This window comes from Ranitomeya imitator, chromosome 6 (genome assembly GCF_032444005.1).
Source record: "Ranitomeya imitator isolate aRanImi1 chromosome 6, aRanImi1.pri, whole genome shotgun sequence".
Classification (NCBI taxonomy): domain Eukaryota; kingdom Metazoa; phylum Chordata; class Amphibia; order Anura; family Dendrobatidae; genus Ranitomeya; species Ranitomeya imitator.
Genome location: NC_091287.1, coordinates 540,819,429 through 540,843,069, shown reverse-complemented (window position 1 = coordinate 540,843,069; position 23,641 = coordinate 540,819,429). Strand labels below are relative to the sequence as shown.

The following is a 23,641-nucleotide window of genomic DNA, read 5'->3' as shown; positions in this document are numbered from 1 at the left end:
TTACTCTGCAGACCTTCCTTTTACTCTGCAGACCTTCCTTTTACTCTGCAGACCTTCCTTTTACTCTGCAGACCTTCCTTGTACTCTGGAGACCTTCCTTGTACTCTGGAGACCTTCCTTTTACTCTGGAGACCTTCCTTTTACTCTGCAGACCTTCCTTTTACTCTGCAGACCTTCCTTGTACTCTGGAGACCTTCCTTTTACTCTGGAGACCTTCCTTTTACTCTGGAGACCTTCCTTTTACTCTGCAGACCTTCCTTTTACTCTGCAGACCTTCCTTGTACTCTGGAGACCTTCCTTGTACTCTGGAGACCTTCCTTGTACTCTGGAGACCTTCCTTTTACTCTGGAGACCTGCTTTCTCAGACATTGCTGCTTGTGAACCTGCAAGTTCAGAGCTCAGTGGATCATCCGTGCTGCTCACTGGAGGAGATCTATGTTGTTGCCCACTTTATACAAATCTTTGGGAAGTATGGAAACTGCCTGTAGATAGAAAGTCGAACCCCCTGTGACCATATCCGTTTCTCTGCTTTACATGAGGCTGCCTCTACCTACTGCACAGATTTGTCTCTCTTAATAGAAAGTTTGAAAACTTCATTTTAAAATCTTTCTACTTTTGGGAAAGTTTATGAACAGTATCCTGTGTAACCTCACGTATCATCTCAGTACTGAGGGAAGTTTTTTATTTATTTTTTTCGGGTGTGGGAGGTGGGATTGTAAAGTAAGTAGAGACTGGCATGAACTTGTCCAATGTAACCTACGTGTTCTAGTTTTTAGCAGCATTGTATATTGCGTTATTTGTAGTGAGATCGGCTGCCATCCGCGAGATAGCCATAAAATTGTGCTTTACTCTCCGAGAAGTCAATTACGCCATACATTAAGGCAGCACAGCAGTAATGGCAGCCTTCCCATCACATCAGCACTACATTAAAAAACCCCTTTGACAGATCTGTCTATTTTGGTACGGAGAAATTCATACCGTGTGTTATCTCCATCGCTTTTCTCGAAATGTCACTGAATCAATATGTATTATGGTTTTCGTGACATTTTACTGCACTAAAGGTTATCTGTTCTGCAGCCTGTCTGCGGATCGTATCATTATGTATCTCCGTTCTATATTTTGTATATTACATTCTCCCAGAACGAGAAGTTGTATATATCATATACGTGCAAAATCTATCACTGATGATAATCATCATGCATTAGGATAAAGCTTTCTCCTACTCCTGCCCACTAATAAAACTCTGCTTCCTCTGGACAAGTGTGTATCCAATATAATATCCAAGAAGTATCGTTTCTCCTTGCGCAGATTGACATGCTAAGCATGCCGAAATGAGGAGACTTAAAGCCGCAATGCTCCTCTGGGAAATATGCTGTGTCTGCAAATTGAGATTCTGGTTTGGCTATTATCCTAAGTCATGTGACAAGGCTCGTTAAAGCTTCGACATTGACTTGTAGGATTGCTGCCTTACAGTAGGTGGCACTAAAGTTCTAGTTCTCTTCCTCTCTGAAGAGGCAATTTGCATAATTCCAATATAATGCTGGCCCTATGTATAATAATTTACTACAATACTGCTCATATGTAAAATACTACACTACTATAGTACTGCCCCTATATACAAGAATATAACTACTATAATACTGCCTCTATATACAAGAATATAACTACTATAGTACTGCCCTATATACAAGAATATAACTGCTATAATACTGCTCCTATGTACAAGAATATAACTACTATAATACTGCTCCTATGTACAAGAATATAACTACTATAATACTGCCCCTATGTACAAGAATATAACTACTATAATACTGCCCCTATGTACAAGAATATAACTACTATAATGCTGCTCCCTATGTACAAGAATATAATTACTATAATACTGCTCCTATATACAAGAATATAACTACTATAATACTGCCCCTTTGTAGAAGAATATAACTACTATAATACTGCCCCTATGTACAAGAATATAACTACTATAATACTGCCACTATGTACAAGAATATAACTACTATAATGCTGCTCCCTATGTACAAGAATATAATTACTATAATACTGCTCCTATGTACAAGAATATAACTACTATAATACTGTTCCTATGTACAAGAATATAACTGCTATAATACTGCCCCTATGTACAAGAATATAGCTACTATAATGCTGCTCCCTATGTACAAGAATATAATTACTATAATACTCCTCCTATGTACAAGAATATAACTACTATAATACTGCTCCTATATACAGGAATATAACTACTATAATACTGCTCCTATATACAAGAATATAACTACTATAATACTGCCCCTATGTAGAAGAATATAACTACTATAATACTGCCCCTATGTACAAGAATATAACTACTATAATACTGCCACTATGTACAAGAATATAACTACTATAATACTGCCACTATGTACAAGAATATAACTACTATAATACTGCCCCTATGTACAAGAATATAACTACTATAATACTGCCCCTATGTACAAGAATATAACTACTATAATGCTGCTCCTATGTACAAAAATATAACTACTATAATACTGCTCCTATGTACAAGAATATAGCTACTATAATACTGCTCCTATGTACAAGTATACTACTATAATACTGCTTCTATGTACTAGAATATAACTACTATAATACTGCCCCTATGTGCAAGAATATAACTACTATAATACCGACCTCTATGTACAAGAATATAACTACTATAATACTGCTCCTATGTACAAGAATGTAACTACTATAATACTGCTCCTATGTGCAAGAATATAACTACTATAATACTGCCTCCTATTTACTAGAATGTACAGTTATGCTCAAAAGTTTACATACCGCAGCAGAATTTTTGCTTTCTTGGACTTTTTTCAGAGAATATGAATGAGAACACCAAAACTTTTTCTCCACTCATGGCTAGTGGTTGGGTGAAGCCATTTATTGTCAAACTACTATGTTTTCTCTTTTGAAATCATAATGACAACCCAAAACATCCAAATGACCCTGATAAAAAGTTCACTTACCCCATTTCTTAATACCGTGTATTTCCCCCTCTTAACATCAATGACAGCTTGAAGTCTTTTGTGGTAGTTGTGGATGAGGTTCTTTATTTTTTCCTGATGGTAAAGCTGCCCATTCTTATTGGCAAAAAGCCTCCAGTTCCTGTAAGTTCCTGGGCTGTCTAGCATGAACTGTGCTCTTGAGATCTCCCCAGAGTGGCTCAATGATAGTGAGGTCAGGAGACTGAGATGGCCACTCCAGAACCTTCACTTTGTTCTGCTGTACCCAATGGCAGGTCGACTTGGCTTTGTGTCTTGGATCGTTGTAATGTTGGAACATCCAAGTACATCCCATGCTCAGCTTCCGGGCTGATGAGTGCAAATTTGCCTCCAGTATTTGCTGATAACGTGCTGCATTCATCTTTCTTTCCACCTTGACCAAGTTTCCTGTGAGTTTGTAGCTCACACATCCCCAAAACATCAGCGAGCCACCTCCGTGCTTTACAGTAGGAATGGTGTTCCTTTCATCATAGGTCTTGTTGACTTCTTTCCAAATGTAATGTTTATGGTTGTGGGCAAAAAGTTCAATTTTGGTGTCATCACTCTAAATTACTTTGTTCCAGAAGTTTTGAGGCTTGTCTCTGTGCTGTTTTGTGTACTGTAGACGAGATACTTTGTGGCATTTGCGCCGTAATTTCTTTCTTCTGGCGACTCGACCATGCAGCCCATTTTTCTTCAAGTGCCTCCTTATTGTGCATCTTGAAACAGCCACACCGCTAGTTTTCAGAGTCCTGTATTTAATCTGATGTTATTTGTGGGTTTTTCGTTGCATCCCGAACAATTTTCCTGGCAGTTGAGGACGGCATTTTTGTTGGTCTACCTGACTATGGTTTTGTTTTTACAGAGCCCTTGATTTTCCATTTGTTAATCACAGATTGAACGCTGCTGACTGCCATTATCAATTCCTTGGATATCTTTTTGCATCCCTTTCCTGTTTTATACCGTTCAACTACCTTTTCCTGTAGATCCGTTTACATCCCATTTAAAATACTTTAACTTTCCACCTAAAATAATGTTCCGCCTTGAGCCTTGAGTTTAAACGTCCGCAGTCGGGCTTCTATAAGGTTCTGCATATAGAACATTTCTGTAATTAATTCTGCTCCAGTCGCCCCTGATTCCTAGCACAGAACGGCAGCACGCTCCGCCATATGGAACTTAGTTTTGTCACTTGCACTTCAGTGAGAACTTTTACAATCAAAACTGATCACGAAAAGAATCGTCTCGTTAATAAGTCTGTAATTAATCAAGGGAGAGCATTTTCCTTGGGATTTTAGTGAACAGTGCTGCCATTATTATCTGGCAGCTCAAGTGCTTGAAATCAGTTTGAATGTTCTTTGTCTGATTAAAGTAATCACTTGAGGCCGCTGAGGAGCGAGTCTTTGCTTTGCCATTAAAACCTGTTTATTATCAGTGGATGTAACTTGTGGAGGCGGCTGCTCTCACATACAGCAGGATTCCCTCTCCAGGAGTGAAAAGGTTAACGCGCTGTAGTCAATAATAGAGATAAAATATTATAATTGTCGGTAATTTGGTGCACTCTTAGATCTACCCAGCATGCTCCCTGCTTGAGTCCCTAGATCAGTACTCACAAAGGAATAAGAGCTAAAGTGTAATACCACCTTAAACAACTATTCACAGTTTGACTCCAAACAGTTGAGTAAGTTTGTTTGAAAATTTTATAGTGTTTCTGTACAGGTTTCCAGTTACTTTTTTTATATATATATATTTTTACCATAGTTTTCCTATCTCCATTTTGAAGAGCGCCAGTTTAGCTCATTCCCACTGTCAGTCATGTTATCTATGTCAGCCCGGTAGCTAATATGCTACCTGCTATGCAAGAATATAACTACTATAATACTGCCCCTATGTACAAGAATATAACTACAATAATACTGCTCCTATGTACAAGAATATAACTACTATAATACTGCCCCTATGTACAAGAATATAACTACTATAATACTGCTCCTATGTACAAGAATATAACTACCATAATACTGCTCCTATGTACAGGAATATAACTACTATAATACTGCTCCTATATACAAGAATATAACTACTATAATACTGGTCCTATGTACAAGAATATAACTACTATAATACTGCCCCTATGTACAAGAATATAACTACTATAATACTGCTCCTATGTACAAGAATATAACTACAATAATACTGCTCCTATGTACAAGAATATAACTACTATAATACTGCCCCTATGTACAAGAATATAACTACTATAATACTGCTCCTATGTACAAGAATATAACTACCATAATACTGCTCCTATGTACAGGAATATAACTACTATAATACTGCTCCTATATACAAGAATATAACTACTATAATACTGGTCCTATGTACAAGAATATAACTACTATAATACTGCTCCTATATACAAGAATATAACTACTATAATACTGCCCCCTATGTACAAGAATATACTATAATACTGCTCCTATGTACAAGAATATAACTACTATAATACTGTCCCTATGTACAAGAATATAACTACTATAATACTGCCCCTATGTACAAGAATATACTATAATACTGCTCCTATGTACAGGAATATAACTACTATAATACTGCCCCTATGTACAAGAATATACTATAATACTGCTCCTATGTACAAGAATATAACTACTATAATACTGCTCCTATGTACAGGAATATAACTACCATAATACTGGTCCTATGTACAAGAATATAACTACTATAATACTGCTCCTATGTACAAGAATATAACTACTATAATACTGCCCCTATGTACAAGAATATACTATAATACTACCCCCTATGTACAAGAATATAACTACTATAATACTGCTCCTATGGACAAGAATATAACTACTATAATACTGCTCCTATGTACAAGAATATAACTACTATAATACCGCTCCTATGGACAACAATATAACTACTATAATACTGCCCCTATGTGCAAGAATATAACTACTATAATACTGCCCCTATGTACAAGAATATAACTACTATAATACTGCTCCTATGGACAAGAATATAACTACTATAATACTGCTCCTATGTATAAGAATATAACCACTATAATACTGCCCCTATGTACAAGAATATAACTACTATAATACTGCCCCTATGTATAAGAATATAACTACTATAATACTGCCCCTATGTACAAGAAAAAAACTACTATAATACTGCTCCTATGTACAGGAATATAACTACTATAATACTGCTCCTATGTACAAGAATATAACTACTATAATACTGCCCCCCTATGTACAAGAATATAACTACTATACTACTGCTCCTATGTACAAGAATATAACTACTATAATACTGCTCCTATGTACAGGAATATAACTACTATAATACTGCTCCTATGTACAGGAATATAACTACTATAATACTGTTCCTATGTACAAGAATATAACTACTATAATACTGCCCTCTATGTATAAGAATATAACTACTATAATACTACTCCTATGTACAAGAATATAACTACTATAATACTGCTCCTATGTACAAGAATATAACTACTATAATACTGCTCCTATGTACAAGAATATAACTACTATAATACTGCTCCTATGTACAAGAATATAACTACTATAATACTGCCCTCTATGTACAAGAATATAACTACTATAATACTACTCCTATGTACAAGAATATAACTACTATAATACTGCTCCTATGTACAAGAATATAACTACTATAATACTGCTCCTATGTACAAGAATATAACTACTATAATACTGCTCCTATGTACAAGAATATAACTACTATAATACTGCCCCCTATGTACAAGAATATAACTACTATAATACTGCTCCTATGTACAAGAATATAACTACTATAATACTGCCCCTATGTACAAGAATATAACTACCATAATACTGCTCCAATGTACAGAAATATAACTACTATAATACTGCTCCTATGTACAAGAATATAACTACTATAATCCTGCCCCCTATGTACAAGAATATAACTACTATAATACTGCTCCTATGTGCAAGAATATAACTACTATAATACTGTATATTGAGTAATGAATATTGTCACTGGCATCTATTACGAATAAAACTTGCTTCCAGTATTTTCAATTGATTTTTTACTACAGTTTTGTACAGTTGTTTCCCTTATATTTTCCCTTCCACAAATTGCCCAAAATTCGACTAAGGGTAAAATAAACCAATGTATTTCATCTATGATTCATCAAGTATTGGCTGTGATTCTTGTTTTTTCCACCTTCAGCTTTTGTTTTTGGTCAGTGGGTAACTCCCAGGCGGCTGCTGATCTCCTCTTTGTTATTTAGATATAACTCGAGGACTTGGAGATGTAATTAATATTTGAGGCTGCAGATGCTAATTAGCCCAGGTCTTTTGTTTAGTCCTCTCGTATATTGGAGGCCACATGTCGTGCGGTGACATTACGTAGGTGTAGTTGGTCATATGGTCTCTGACATTGTTGTCTTTTTTTGTTTTTGTGTTCCGTTGAATCTTTTTATACTGTATGATTCCTTCCACAGACGGCTTTTATTTGGATCTTTCATTCCCGCTTCTTTATATTCTGTTGTTTTGGTTTAGGCGGTATAAAGTGCCCCGTGTGCAGCTTTGTCTACGGCACCAAGTGGGAATTCAACAGACATCTGAAGAACAAGCACGGCCTGAAACTGCTGGAGAGCGACAAAGACGCAGGGTGGGAGGTAAGAGCTGGACGGGTATTCATCGGGACACGAGTCAACAAATGTGCACAGAAAATGTGATGTTTTGGGAAACAGTGTATTTTCTTCCTCTCTCAAATAAGATGTTATAACCCCATTACTCGAAAAACCATCTCTTACCGCCACCTTCTAATTGCAGACCTGTCTCTAATCTCCCCTTCATTTGTAATCTCGAGCCCTTGGCCTACTCTAGTCTAATCCTTGATAATCGGGTTTTCCCTCTTACATTCTTCAGAGACTTCTTTTAGTAAAGATCTAATGAAGTTAAATCTAATGTTCTTTTTGATTTCTCTGAAGCGTGTGACACTGTATATCAACCATCTTCATCCATAGTCCCCATCTGTCTACCATTCTACTTTCACTCTCCAAAGTGCTGCACCGCCCTACATCTCCTCCCTTATCTCTGTCTACCACCCTACCAGTGCTCTCCACAGTGCTGCACCGCCCTGCATCTCCTCCCTTATCTCTGTCTACCACCCTACCAGTGCTCTCCACAGTGCTGCACCGCCCTGCATCTCCTCCCTTATCTCTGTCTACCACCCTACCAGTGCTCTCCACAGTGCTGCACCGCCCTACATCTCCTCCCTTATCTCTGTCTACCACCCTACCAGTGCTCTCCACAGTGCTGCACCGCCCTGCATCTCCTCCCTTATCTCTGTCTACCACACTCCCTGCGCTCTCCACAGTGCTGCACCGCCCTGCATCTCCTCCCTTATCTCTGTCTACCACACTCCCTGCGCTCTCCACAGTCCTGCACCGCCCTACCCTACATCTCCTCCCTTATCTCTGTCTACCACACTCCCTGCGCTCTCCACAGTGCTGCACCGCCCTACATCTCCTCCCTTATCTCTGTCTACCACCCTACCAGCGCTCTCCACAGTGCTGCACCACCCTACATCTCCTCGCTTATCTCTGTCTACCACACTCCCTGCGCTTTCCACAGTGCTGCACCGCCCTACATCTCCTTATCTCTGTCTACCACACTCCCTGCGCTCCCCACTGTGCTGCACCGCCCTAGATCTCCTCCCTTATCTGTCTACCACACTCCCAGTGCTCTCCACAGTGCTGCACCCTCTACATCAGAGGTCCCCAACTCCAGTCCTCAAGGCCCACCAACAGGTCATGTTTTCAGGATTTCCTTAGTCTTGCCCAGGTAATAATTGCATCACCTGTGCAATGCAAAGGAAATCCTGAAAACATGACCTGTTGGTGGGCCTTGAGGACTGGAGTTGGGGACCTCTGCTCTACATCTCCTCCCTTATCTCTGTCTACCACCCTACCAGTGCTCTCCACAGTGCTGCACCATCCTACATCTCCTCCCTTATCTCTGTCTACCACCCTACCAGTGCTCTCCACAGTGCTGCACTACCCTACATCTCCTCCCTTATCTCTGTCTACCACACTCCCTGCGCTCTCCACAGTGCTGCACCGCCCTACATCTCCTCCCTTATCTCTGTCTACCACACTCCCTGTGCTCTCCACAATGCTGCACCATCCTACATCTCCTCCCTTATCTCTGTCTACCACCCTACCAGTGCTCTCCACAGTGCTGCACCCTCTACATCTCCTCCCTTATCTCTGTCTACCAGACTCCCTGCGCTCTCCACAGTGCTGCACCATCCTACATCTCCTCCCTTATCTCTGTCTACCACACTCCCTGTGCTCTCCACAGTGCTGCACCGCCCTGCATCTCCTCCCTTATCTCTGTCTACCACACTCCCTGCGCTTTCCACAGTGCTGCACCGCCCTACATCTCCTTATCTCTGTCTACCACACTCCCTGCGCTCCCCACTGTGCTGCACCGCCCTACATCTCCTCCCTTATCTCTGTCTACCACACTCCCTGTGCTCTTCAGTGCTGCACTGTTATGAACAGGTAATTCAGAACCACAATGGACCTTGAAGTTCAGAGCACACAAGGTGACCTGACATTTACCAAAAACATAGGACGAGCTCTGAGACGTGGAAACTCTGCTGACCGCAATCCCTAATCCTAACACACCACACTAGAGGTAGCCGTGGATTGCGCCTAACGCTCCCTATGCAACTCGGCACAGCCTGAGAAACTAACTAGCCCTGAAGATAGAAAAATAAGCCTACCTTGCCTCAGAGAAATTCCCCAAAGGAAAAGGCAGCCTCCCACATATAATGACTGTGAGTAAAGATGAAATACAAACACAGAGATGAAATAGATTTGGCAAAGTGAGGCCCGACTTACTGAATAGACCGAGGATAGGAAAGATAGCTTTGCGGTTAACACAAAAACCTACAAACAACCACGCAGAGGGGCAAAAAGACCCTCCGCACCGACTAACGGTACGGAGGTGCTCCCTCTGCGTCTCAGAGCTTCCAGCAAGCAAGAAAAACCAATATAGCAAGCTGGACAGAAAATATAGCAAACAAAAATAACACAAGCAGAACTTAGCTTATGCAGGATAGAGAGGCCACAGGAACGATCCAGGAGGAAGCAAGACCAATACTAGAACATTGACTGGAGGCCAGGATCAAAGCACCAGGTGGAGTTAAATAGAGCAGCACCTAACGACTTAACCTCATCACCTGAGGAAGGAAACTCAGAAGCCGCAGTACCACTCTCATCCACCAAAGGAAGCTTATAGACAGAACCAGCCGCAGTACCACTCACGACCACAGGAGGGAGCTTGGCCACAGAATTCACAACACTGCACCATCATACATCTCCTCCCTTATCTCTGTCTACCACACTCCCTGCGCTCTCCACAATGCTGCACCGCCTGCAGCTCCTCCCCAATCTCTGTCTACCACACTCCCTGCGCTCTCCACAGTGCTGCATCGCCCTACATCCCCTCCCCTATCTGTCTACTACCCTACCAGTGCTCTCCACAGTGCTGCACCGCCCTACATCTCCTCCCCTATCTCTGTCTACCACACTCCCTGTGCTCTCCACAGTGCTGCATCGCCCTACATCCCCTCCCCTATCTGTCTACCACACTCCCTGTGCTCTCCACAGTGCTGCACCGCCCTACATCTCCACCCTTATCTCTGTCTACCACACTCCCAGTGCTTTCCACAGTGCTGCACCATCCTACATCTCCTCCCTTATCTCTGTCTACCACACTCCCTGTGCTCTCCACAGTGCTGCATCGCCCTACATCCCCTCCCCTATCTGTCTACCACACTCCCTGTGCTCTCCACAGTGCTGCACCGCCCTACATCTCCTCCCTCATCTCTGTCTACCACACTCGCTGCGCTCTCCACAGTGCCTCACCACCCTACATCTCCTCCCTTATCTCTGTCTACCACACTCCCTGTGTTCTCCACAGTGCTGCACCCTCTAAATCTCCTCCCTTATCTCTGTCTACCACACTCCCAGTGCTTTCCACAGTGCTGCACCGCCCTACATCTCCTCCCTTATCTCTGTCTACCACACTCCCTGTGCTCTTCACAGTGCTGCACCATTCTACATCTCCTCCCTTATCTCTGTCTACCACACTCCCTGCGCTCTCCACAATGCTGCACCGCCTACATCTCCTCCCTTATCTCTGTCTACCACACTCCCTGTGCTCTCCACAGTGCTGCACCGCCTACATCTCCTCCCTTATCTCTGTCTACCACACTCCCTGCGCTCTCCACAATGCTGCACCGCCTACAGCTCCTCCCCTATCTCTGTCTACCACACTCCCTTCGCTCTCCACAGTGCTGCATCGCCCTACATCCCCTCCCCTATCTGTCTACCACCCTACCAGTGCTCTCCACAGTGCTGCATCGCCCTACACCCCCTCCCCTATCTCTGTCTACCACACTCCCAGTGCTCTCCACAGTGCTGCATCGCCCTACATCCCCTCCCCTATCTGTCTACCACACTCCCAGTGCTCTCCACAGTGCTGCACCACCCTACATCTCCTCCCTTATCTCTGTCTACCACACTCCCTGTGCTCTCCACAGAGCTGCACCACCCTACATCTCCTCCCTTATCTCTGTCTACCACACTCCCTGTGCTCTCCACAGTGCTGCACCACCCTACATCTCCACCCTTATCTCTGTCTACCACACTCCCTGTGCTCTCCACAGTGCTGCACCCTCTACATCTCCTCCCTTATCTCTGTCTACCACACTCCCTGTGCTCTCCACAGTGCTGCACCGCCTACATCTCCACCCTCATCTCTGTCTACCACACTCCCTGCGCTCTCCACAGTGCTGCACCGCCTACATCTCCTCCCTCATCTGTCTACCACACTCCCTGGGCTCTCCACAGTGCTGCACCATCCTACATCTCCTCCCTTATCTCTGTCTACCACACTCCCTGCGCTCTCCACAGTGCTGCACCGCCCTACATCTCCTCCCTTATCTCTGTCTACCACACTCCCTGTGCTCTCCACAGTGCTGCACCACCCTACATCTCCTCCCTTATCTCTGTCTACCACACTCCCTGTGCTCTCCACAGTGCTGCACCACCCTACATCTCCTCCCTTATCTCTGTCTACCACACTCCCTGTGCTCTCCACAGTGCTGCACCACCCTACATCTCCTCCCTTATCTCTGTCTACCACACTCCCTGCGCTCTCCACAGTGCTGCATCGCCCTACATCCCCTCCCCTATCTGTCTACTACCCTACCAGTGCTCTCCACAGTGCTGCATCGCCCTACATCCCCTCCCCTATCTGTCTACCACCCTACCAGTGCTCTCCACAGTGCTGCATCGCCCTACATCCCCTCCCCTATCTGTCTACCACACTCCCAGTGCTCTCCACAGTGCTGCACCGCCCTACATCTCCTCCCTTATCTCTGTCTACCACACTCCCTGTGCTTTCCACAGTGCTGCACCCTCCTACATCTTCTCGGTCATCCCTGTCTACCACTTTACTTAGTCAAACAATTAGCAAAATAGAGAACAACATCCTTAATAATCCAAACCTTCACCTCTTGTCCCCAAGACTTCTCTCGTGCTGCATCATTTTTCTAGAATGCTCTACCCCAGACAAGATTATTAAGTCCCAGTGTTTTTTTTTTTCTACTTTAGCACCCGCACCTACATCATGCCCGCTCTCCGGTTACAGAGCAGAAAATATAAATATATTTTTTTGTGATTATGTCAAAAATTAAAATACATTTTAAAGGAATAGGAAATAAAATGAATGAATGTAATTTTAGGAAATATACTTAATATAAAGTTTGTATTTCCTAGAGTTCCCCTTTAATTTTCCGACCAGTGTTATTTGTACAGGGAATAAGTCTCCGCCATGATATATGCTCCGGCTTCCTCCCCCCTCATTATATTTGCGCCGTTTCCATCCGCGGTCGTTTTTCTTAGACACAGAGCTGCACATCAGACACTTGCACATTGATTTTTTTTTTTTCTCTCTCCTTCCATCTCGCATACAGAATCTAAAAATGACTCTTATTATGCAGCCGCGAGTTACATTGTAATTGTCGCGGATGAAAAATGCCGATCAGATAAGGGGTATCGCCGATGCCGGGGAAATGTGACATTTCGGGTTTGACGGGCCCCGGACTTGCTGATTTATTGAAGTCGATTTTAAGCCGCCGTTGGCCTTTGGGAATAGATTCCGTGCTGGTATCTGATGAACGTGAAATGCGTTTCGTCATTCAATGACTACAGATTTTTTTTACATTTTTTTTTCTTATCGGCGTAATGAGAAAACATCCAGGCCCCAGGTGACACGGGGTGTTCCTTTTTGACACGCTGGAGCCGATCGGAACAGGGCAGGTGATGATTGCATGGCTTGTCAGCGGGTTGTCCGATAAGATCTCACTGGTAGGCACTATCTAAGATCAGTGATTAATGCCAAGACAATGCCAGGAGCAAATCGAGCCTCTATAATGTTCTCTGTCTTCCATCTAATGGCCCTTTCCTCCTAAAGGTTGGGCGGATTTTGACAGAAAGGAAAGGTATTTCCTGTCTGTGAACCACAGAGGTGCATGTGAAAAAAAAAATGTAAAGTATTTTCACCAGGTAAATATTTATCAAAGACCATTTAGTGCTCAGTACAAATGTGAAAACCATTTTTTTTAATATCTTGTTTCCATGATGAGATAGGAGGGTTGAAAGTTACAGGCCCAAAGAGAAGGCTGCACTACTGAAAGAGTTCAGTGTCAACATGTCCTGGTCTGATTTCGCTCGGGTGTTCTCATATAGACTATTTATATTAATTCACTTACCGCTACGATCCAATTCATCTAAGATGCAGATATTAATATATTTCATGGCATCACTGGTAGTGCAGCGTCAGGCTTAAGGCCTCAAACGATCATATCTCAGCATGGATGTTAGATGTTAAGAAGCAGGTTTCACATTTTTAATATGCAGTAAAGGTTCTTTTAAAATTTGGGGGCTCTTTTATGGGACATTGCCTGTTCCAAACATGGGAAGGAGTACAACTCCAAGGATGGTCGATTCCGATTCTTCATAGGTGAAGAGTTGTTGGGCAAAGCTCGTTCTCGGGAAAACTTGGACCGTTCTCAGGAGACCTTGGACCGTTCTCGGGAGACCTTGCACCGTTGTCGGGAGACCTTGCACCGTTGTCGGGAGACCTTGCACCGTTGTCGGGAGACCTTGGTCCGTTTTCGGGTGACCTTGGGCCGTTTTCGGGTGACCTTGGGCCGTTCTCGGGAGACCTTGAGCCGTTCTCGGGAGACCTTGCGCCGTTCTCGGGAGACCTTGCGCCGTTCTCGGGAGACCTTGCGCCGTTCTCGGGAGACCTTGCGCCGTTCTCGGGAGACCTTGCGCCGTTCTCGGGAGACCTTGCGCCGTTCTCGGGAGACCTTGCGCCGTTCTCGGGAGACCTTGCGCCGTTCTCGGGAGACCTTGCGCCGTTCTCGGGAGACCTTGCGCCGTTCTCGGGAGACCTTGCGCCGTTCTCGGGAGACCTTGCGCCGTTCTCGGGAGACCTTGCGCCGTTCTCGGGAGACCTTGCGCCGTTCTCGGGAGACCTTGCGCCGTTCTCGGGAGACCTTGCGCCGTTCTCGGGAGACCTTGCGCCGTTCTCGGGAGACCTTGCGCCGTTCTCGGGAGACCTTGCGCCGTTCTCGGGAGACCTTGCGCCGTTCTCGGGAGACCTTGCGCCGTTCTCGGGAGACCTTGCGCCGTTCTCGGGAGACCTTGCGCCGTTCTCGGGAGACCTTGCGCCGTTCTCGGGAGACCTTGCGCCGTTCTCGGGAGACCTTGCGCCGTTCTCGGGAGACCTTGCGCCGTTCTCGGGAGACCTTGCGCCGTTCTCGGGAGACCTTGCGCCGTTCTCGGGAGACCTTGCGCCGTTCTCGGGAGACCTTGCGCCGTTCTCGGGAGACCTTGCGCCGTTCTCGGGAGACCTTGCGCCGTTCTCGGGAGACCTTGCGCCGTTCTCGGGAGACCTTTCGCTGCTCTCGGAGACCTTGCACCCCATGTAGTTTTGTCTAATGCAGTGCAATTTGTCATTCTTGAGATTTGACTCCCCAAAATATGTTTGAAGTGTGAAGCAGCTCTCTTGACACCCACTGATTTGAATATCAAAGCCAGCAGTGTTATACTGTTGGTTCTTAATAGAACTGTCAGCTTAAAGGGGTGATTAACTCTAAACAACCTCAATACAATTACAAAGGGTCCTTTATCAATAAGATAAAAAATGAAATCTGCAGAAAGCAGCTGTGATCTGTGTGAAATCCTGGCAGTAAATGATTTTCCAATCGCGCCACCATAGGGTAAATTAAGTATTACACAGTGTTCATTAGCTAAGTAATATAGGACAGGACAGATCCTCCAGAGTGAGACAGACACTTCTTAATCACTCTGCAAGAGATGAGGATCTTTACCTGAGGACCCCCTTATCAGGATGTAAGGTAATGGGTTTTCTAACCTCATGTATGACCCCCTGACGTGTGATGCATAGCGATGAGCGAGTATACTCGTTGCTCGGGTTTTCCTGAGCACACTCAGATGGTCTCCGAGTATTTGTGACTGCTCGGAGATTTAGTTTTTGTTGACGCAGCTGAATGATTTACAGCTGCTAGCCAGCCTGAGTACATGTGGAGTTGCCTGGTTGCTAGGGAATCCCCACATGTAATCAAGCTGTCTAGTAGCCACAAATCTAAATCTCTGAGCACTCACAAACACTCAGACCACCCGAGCGTGCTCAGGAAAACCCGAGCAACGTGTACACTCGCTCATCACTAGTGGTGCACTGTTATACCTAGTGCAGCTCCTGGGAGGCGGAGTATAACCTCAGGTTTGCAACAACACACCCTAAAGTGAATCCCTCCGCCCATGAGGTCTTACACCAGGCACAACAAAGGGAATCCATTTTTCCTGAGCGTTCCTTTTAAGTAATTTTCTTTTAATTCTGCAGTAATTGACGCCATCATAGTGTAGACAGAAGTACAGACTCTTCACGTTGTCCTCTCTTCATCACTTTTCTCCTTTTTCCTTCCTTCACGCGGAGTGTAGCAGTCGGATGTGACCGAGGAGATCTCTACCCAGTTCCTTCATATCACTGAAGCTGAAGCAGATGTTCAGGGAACGCAGACAGCTGTCGCCGCTCTCCAGGATCTCCGCTATACCTCGGAAACCAGTAAGTGGAGCGTGAAGACGAAAGAATACTAAAGAGCCAGCAAGTAAATCAAAATATTGCCGCAGTTTTATTATCAAACTGTTTATATTAACTGGCGGAGGAACGATTTAGTGTAGCTTCGGTGAATTTTATGTGCCAATTATAGCCATGAAGGCTTCACGTTTCCGTTTTTTTTTTTTGGGGTGGGGTAGGATCATGAGTCGCCTCTTGTCTCCCTACAATACCCCTTAAAGATTCCACAATTTGAACTTTTTCTCCTTATATGATCACTTAGCTGCTTATACGGTACACTGCAGTACTGTTGTAGTGCAGGGCATAAAACAATTACTGGTCTCCTGTTTGGACTATCATTGCAGACACGGGGCTCCAGCTCCCGGTGCTAGGACTATCCTTCCACGCCTCACAGTCAGATGGTGTGAGAGCTGATTGGCTTCGGAAGTGACTCCTCTTCATGCCTAATCTCCTAAATGCTTGTGTTTTAATTGACATGTTCATCTCTCACTGGTGCTTATTGTGAAACACACCAGGCACTCTCGCTGTGGGAGCGGGCTCAACTCCTGAGCCTGCTCCATTCAGTGAATGCTCAACTCCTGAGCCTGCTCCATTCAGTGAATGCTCAACTCCTGAGCCTGCTCCATTCAGTGAATGCTCACAGCAGATGTCTCCTTAGAGTTGGTGTAAAACTGGGGTGCTCAGTTCTGCAATATTTAGCTTCTTTCCTGGAGGCAACATCGTAAATCCGGATTATGCCCATGCGCCCAATCATTTTCTGCTGACTCGTAACTTTTTAGGGTTTTTAATTGACCACTAGAAAAGTCAATATGCTAAGTTTTACAGACCATGTACTGACTGCGATGTCCTCAAATGGCACATGATCTCCTGACCTTCACCTTAGCAGCTTCATATATGCCTAAGACACTGTGGAGTTTGGGTCAGGAGACCCATGTCAGTCCATATGTCTCGGTCCGATAAAGTTGAATGTGTGAAAACTGCCCTATGGTGCTTGCCGCTGATTCTTTTTATATTAATTTTGGGTCCAAAGTGGTGTAAAAAGAAGGAAAAAAAGCAAAACACCGACCTCGCTTTATGTTCTGGAGACGGATACCACTGCAACCAATCAGTGGCTGCAGCGGTCACTTGCTGTCCCGACCTCGCTTTATGTTCTGGAGACGGATACCACTTCAACCAATCAGTGGCTGCAGCGGTCACTTGCTGTCCCGACCTCACTTTATATTCTGGAGACGGATACCACTGCAACCAATCAGTGGATGCAGCAGTCACTTGCTGTCCCGACCTCACTTTATGTTCTGGAGACGGATACCACTGCAACCAATCAGTGGCTGCAGCAGTCACTTGCTGTCCCGACCTCACTTTATGTTCTGGAGACGGATACCACTGCAACCAATCAGTGGCTGCAGCGGTCACTTGCTGTCCCGACCTCACTTTATGTTCTGGAGACGGATACCACTGCAACCAATCAGTGGCTGCAGCGGTCACTTGCTGTCTACAAGTCAAAAGAAAACCTGATAAACCAATACTAGCAGTCTGTTCTTGGCAGTCGATGGAGCTGACCGTCAACGATACAGCAGACATGAAATTATGTGGAAAATGATAATCCCGAAAATTTGAAATTCCATAAATGAAGTGATTGAAGAGGAAACATTTAAAGGGGGTTTTCTTTATCCAATCTAGGGACATTTTGTTTTTTTGAGATCTTCCGTCTATTAGCAAAGAGCGGCTCCCACACTGGAGGACTTAGCGTCACCAATACATGTAAATGTGATCCATGTAATACCACATTTCTCCTGTAGTGGCCACTGCAGAAGAACTTTGCGGCTGTCCAGACCTATGTTGATCAGCTTGATTTGGAGAAAAAGGTCTGTCCAGATAGAACGACACTATATTCCCCCCCCATTTTTTTTTTTTTTTTTTTTGCATTTTCTGTAACTATACAATAGTTTTTGGTAAACAGTTTCACATATAGGGATAAAAAATAACAGGAGAGGAATAATGGAGCTTAGTATAGGTATCGTGCCTGTCCATCTTGATTCATCCACGGCAATACATATGGAGATGCCGTCTAATTTCTGAACATTATTTAGTTTCATCTCGGCAAATGACTCTGCGGAAGCCGTGCTTTGTTTACCACGAAAGCTGCAGATGGTCGCACAGATGGCGGCCTTAGTGGAAGCGTACACAACGCTAAAAAAAAAAAAAAGCCAACATTATAAAGCTCCTCACAATCCTTTCAGTATAAAGTAAAGTCGACTTGTTTAATTTCCTGCTCATTAATTATGTATATTTCATCTTTTTTCCTTTCGAGCCGCGTTTTATTTACACCTTCGAAAGTTGTAGAATGGCGCGGAGAACGTTCCCAAAGACATATATCCGTGCCGTCCGATAACGTGTTCTGATTGATTTTCTGATAAGGTGACAAGCTCGACCCCACGGCTGTGAACATTCTCCAGCAGATCATCGAACTGGGGACGGAATCCCACGACGCCGTCGCCTCGGTGGTTGCCATGGCTCCCGGAACTGTGACCGTGGTAGAACAGGTGAGAACATTCTTTACACCTCGGGTCAACGTTTCATCCCGCGAGCTGTACGTTAGGTTGACTTCTCATTCTGTTTGGATTTGGACTGGTTTTACTGGAATTTTCATATTTGTCCTTTCAATAGACTTTGTGTATATCAATAATATAAGAAACAAAATGTTTCTTTCTTCACTTAGGAGCCACTTCTTATCCTCCCTCTGCCTATAAACTCATCATTAACTATGAAATACAGGTTAATTCCATCACAGTCAAAGCAAAAGGTATTTCTAGATCACTGAGGGATCAGATTACAGTCTATAGAAAAGGAAAGAGCAAAGAGAGACACACACAGAGCATGCTGCAGCTTACAAAATCTTTCTTTCTCCACTTAGGAGCCACTTCTTATCCTCCCTCTGCCTCTAAACTCATCATTAACTATGAAATACAGGTAAATTCCAACACAGCCAAAGCAAAAGGTGTTTCTAGATCACTGAGGGATCAGATTACAGTCGATAGAAAAGGAAAGAGCAAAGACAGACACACACAGAGCATGCTGCAACTTTCTAGTAACTGTTTTATCTTACTCCATCTGCATCTTGGCAAATGTTGATCATGTCCACAGCCGCAGCTTTACTTCTTAAAATTCACCATCTCTGTGCATCCTGCTCGAATGAGAGAGACGTGACCAATGCAGCCAGATGGAAAACAAGTGACTGCACCAGCAGAATAGTGAGTGCAGCTCTGGAGTATAATACAGTAGGTAAATCAGGATCAGTACAGGATCATTAATGTAATGTATGTACACAGTGACTGCACCAGCAGAATAGTGAGTGCAGCTCTGGGGTATAATACAGGAGGTAACTCAGGATCAGTAATGTAATGTATGTACACAGTGACTGCACCAGCAGAATAGTGAGTGCAGCTCTGGGGTATAATACAGGATGTAACTCAGGATCAGTAATGTAATGTATGTACACAGTGACTGTACCAGCAGAATAGTGAGTGCAGCTCTGGAGTATAACACAGGATGTAACTCAGGATCAGTAATGTAATGTATGTACACAGTGACTGCACCAGCAGAATAGTGAGTGCAGCTCTGGGGTATAATACAGGATGTAACTCAGGATCAGTAATGTAATGTATGTACACAGTGACTGCACCAGCAGAATAGTGAGTGCAGCTCTGGGGTATAATACAGAATGTAACTCAGGATCAGTAATGTAATGTATGTACACAGTGACTGCACCAGCAGAATAGTGAGTGCAGCTCTGGGGTATAATACAGTATCCGTACAGGATCAGTAATGTAATGTATGTACACAGTGACTGCACCAGCAGAATAGTGAGTGCAGCTCTGGAGTATAATACAGGATGTAACTTAGGATCAGTAATGTAATGTATGTACACAGTGACTGCACCAGTAGAATAGTGAGTGCAGCTCTGGAGTATAATACAGGATGTAACTCAGGATCAGTAATGTATGTACATAGTGACTGCACCAGCAGAATAGTGAGTGCAGCTCTGGGGTATAATACCACCTATACCACGCGGAATCAGTAATGTGTTACGAGGGATGCTGGCATTGTTGGATGTCTATCCCAGTGTGATCTTCCCGGTAATCGCACTCTTTCTTTTCTTTCCTAATACTCCTATGTGATTAGTTTATCTCAGACTTCCACCGCTGCCTTTGTTGCTCCTTCTCTCTGACTCTTCTGTTAGCACTGCCTTGTAATGTCACCCGTTCATCCGATGTTATTACTCTCCGTACTCGGCCGCTCATGTCACACTGAATAAAGCGAGAAGATTGCAGCAATCACGTAATAACGTGCAGCGTCCTGGGGATGAGCCCGCAGCGTCCTGGGGATGAGCCCGCTGCGTCCTGGGGATGAGCCCGCTGCGTCCTGGGGATGAGCCCGCTGCGTCCTGGGGATGAGCCCGCTGCGTCCTGGGGATGAGCCCGCTGCGTCCTGGGGATGAGCCCGCTGCGTCCTGGGGATGAGCCCGCTGCGTCCTGGGGATGAGCCCGCTGCGTCCTGGGGATGAGCCCGCTGCGTCCTGGGGATGAGCCCGCTGCGTCCTGGGGATGAGCCCGCTGCGTCCTGGGGATGAGCCCGCTGCGTCCTGGGGATGAGCCCGCTGCGTCCTGGGGATGAGCCCGCAGCGTCCTGGGGATGAGCCCGCTGCGTCCTGGGGATGAGCCCGCTGCGTCCTGGGGATGAGCCCGCTGCGTCCTGGGGATGAGCCCGCTGCGTCCTGGGGATGAGCCCGCAGCGTCCTGGGGATGAGCCCGCTGCGTCCTGGGGATGAGCCCGCAGCGTCCTGGGGATGAGCCCGCTGTGTCCTGGGGATGAGCCCGCTGCGTCCTGGGGATGAGCCTGCAGCGTCCTGGCAATGGCTGCCCGAGGATTAGATGCTCATTGCCACAAATCAGTCATTAGCCTCCAATACTAAACCTTCGGTGTCCTCTTCAGCTCCCTATGTGCCGAAAGGAAAATTCTCCTTCGAAATGTACTGTGCTGACTGCTGTAGAGATCAGCGAGCTCTTTCTGGTGGGGCTTTATAACCCTTATTTTAGGCTGCAGACACATCGTTTTTTGAGGATTTTTTTAATTTAGCAGAAAGTTTCTAAACCCGCCTCAAAATTTTAAAACTCCTCAAAAACTTTGAGTTTCTGCTCCAAAACCTCCTAAAAAAAAAAAAGAAAGAAGCTCCACAAAAGGACTAAATATCTTTTAAAGTATGGTATGGGAAAACACATAAAATAACATAAAAACCGGGGTCCGATCTTCAGCGCCTCGGGGTCCGATCTTCAGCGGCTCGGGGTCCGATCTACAGCGGTTCTGGGTCCGATCTCCAGCGGTTCGGGGTCCGATCTCCAGCGGCTCGGGGTCCGATCTCCAGCGGCTCGGGGTCCGATCTTCAGCGGCTCGGGGTCCGATCTTCAGCCGCAGTTTTCATATTCTCATCCGGAGTAGAGATGCCGACTCGTTGAATTGGAGCTGGCATCGTCGTTCATGTAGGTGTAGGGTCGGCTCTCGCTCTCATCCGGCGGAGGGGTCTCGGCCCCCGCGGCTGCTCCATAAGAATGTAAATGAGAGCGCTCAGAAGCGAGATGATGGAAACACCGACTTTGAAATGCAAATCTTCCTACAGAATTGTAGTTTCTCATACGGGACAAGAAGAACTATGGATCGACGTTAACAAGCTGACATTTGAAGTGTGGCAAATGCAGCAAAAAAAATAAAAGAAGTGTAAAAAAAAAAAAATTTTTTTGATTTTTGGGATGGCGCTTATAAAATTTGGGAGTTGGTACCTTGTGAAAATAGTGAGTCGGGGTGAAGTGGTAGATACTGATACTCAGCACCAGCGCTTCCACGCCCTGAACGAGGCCCCATTCTGCTTCACTACAACTAAGATAATGATAGTGACGCTTGTGATCCAGGATAATGACGCTGACACACGGGGTACAGGATAATGACACTGACACTCGGGGTACAGGATAATGACACTGACACTGGGGGTACAGGATAATGACACTGACACTCGGGGTACAGGATAATGACACTGGCACTCGGGGTACAGGATAATGACACTGACACTGGGGTACAGGATAATGACACTGACACTGGGGGTACAGGATAATGACATTTGGGGTACAGGATAATGACATTTGGGGTACAGGATAATGACACTGACACTGGGGGTACAGGATAATGACACTGACCCTCGGGGTACAGGATAATGACACTTGGGGTACAGGATAATGACACTGACACTGGGGGTACAGGATAATGACGCTGACACTCGGGGTGCAGGATAATGACACTGACACTTGGGGTACAGGATAATGACACTGACACTTGGGGTACAGGATAATGACCCTGACACTTGGGGTACAGGATAATGACACTGACACTGGGGGTACAGGATAATGACCCTGACACTTGGGGTACAGGATAATGACACTGACACTGGGGGTACAGGATAATGACACTGACACTCGGGGTGCAGGATAATGACACTGACACTCGGGGTACAGGATAATGACACTGACACTCGGGGTACAGGATAATGACACTGACACTGGGGGTACAGGATAATGACACTGACACTCGGGGTACAGGATAATGACACTGACACTCGGGGTACAGGATAATGACACTGCCACTCGGGGTACAGGATAATGACACTGACACTGGGGTACAGGATAATGACACTGCCACTCGGGGTACAGGATAATGACACTGACACTGGGGGTACATGATAATGACACTGACACTTGGGGTACAGGATAATGACACTTGGGGTACAGGATAATGACACTGACACTCGGGGTACAGGATAATGACGCTGACACTCGGGGTGCAGGATAATGACGCTGACACTCGGGGTACAGGATAATGACACTGACACTCGGGGTACAGGATAATGACGCTGACACTCGGGGTACAGGATAATGACGCTGACACTCGGGGTGCAGGATAATGACGCTGACACTCGGGGTACAGGATAATGACACTGACACTGGGGGTACAGGAAAATGACAATGACACTCGGGGTGCAGGATAATGACACTGACACTCGGGGTGCAGGATAATGACACTGACACTCGGGGTGCAGGATAATGACGCTGACACTCCGGGTACAGGATAATGACACTGACACTGGGGTACAGGATAATGACACTGACACTCGGGGTACAGGATAATGACACTGACACTCGGGGTACAGGATAATGACACTGCCACTCGGGGTACAGGATAATGACACTGACACTGGGGTACAGGATAATG

The 23,641-nt window shown here is 45.1% G+C and overlaps 1 protein-coding gene across 1 annotated transcript in view; it reads left to right on the top strand.

The window, feature by feature from the left end:
* The window catches only part of ZFAT (zinc finger and AT-hook domain containing), a 206,373-nt gene that overhangs the window by 163,627 nt on the left and 19,105 nt on the right, over nt 1-23,641 (top strand). The window contains exons 14-16 of the mRNA XM_069731946.1: nt 7,637-7,755; nt 16,192-16,315; nt 18,746-18,870. Coding sequence (XP_069588047.1) covers nt 7,637-7,755; nt 16,192-16,315; nt 18,746-18,870 — 368 coding nt within the window. The remainder of the gene's footprint in view (nt 1-7,636; nt 7,756-16,191; nt 16,316-18,745; nt 18,871-23,641) is intronic.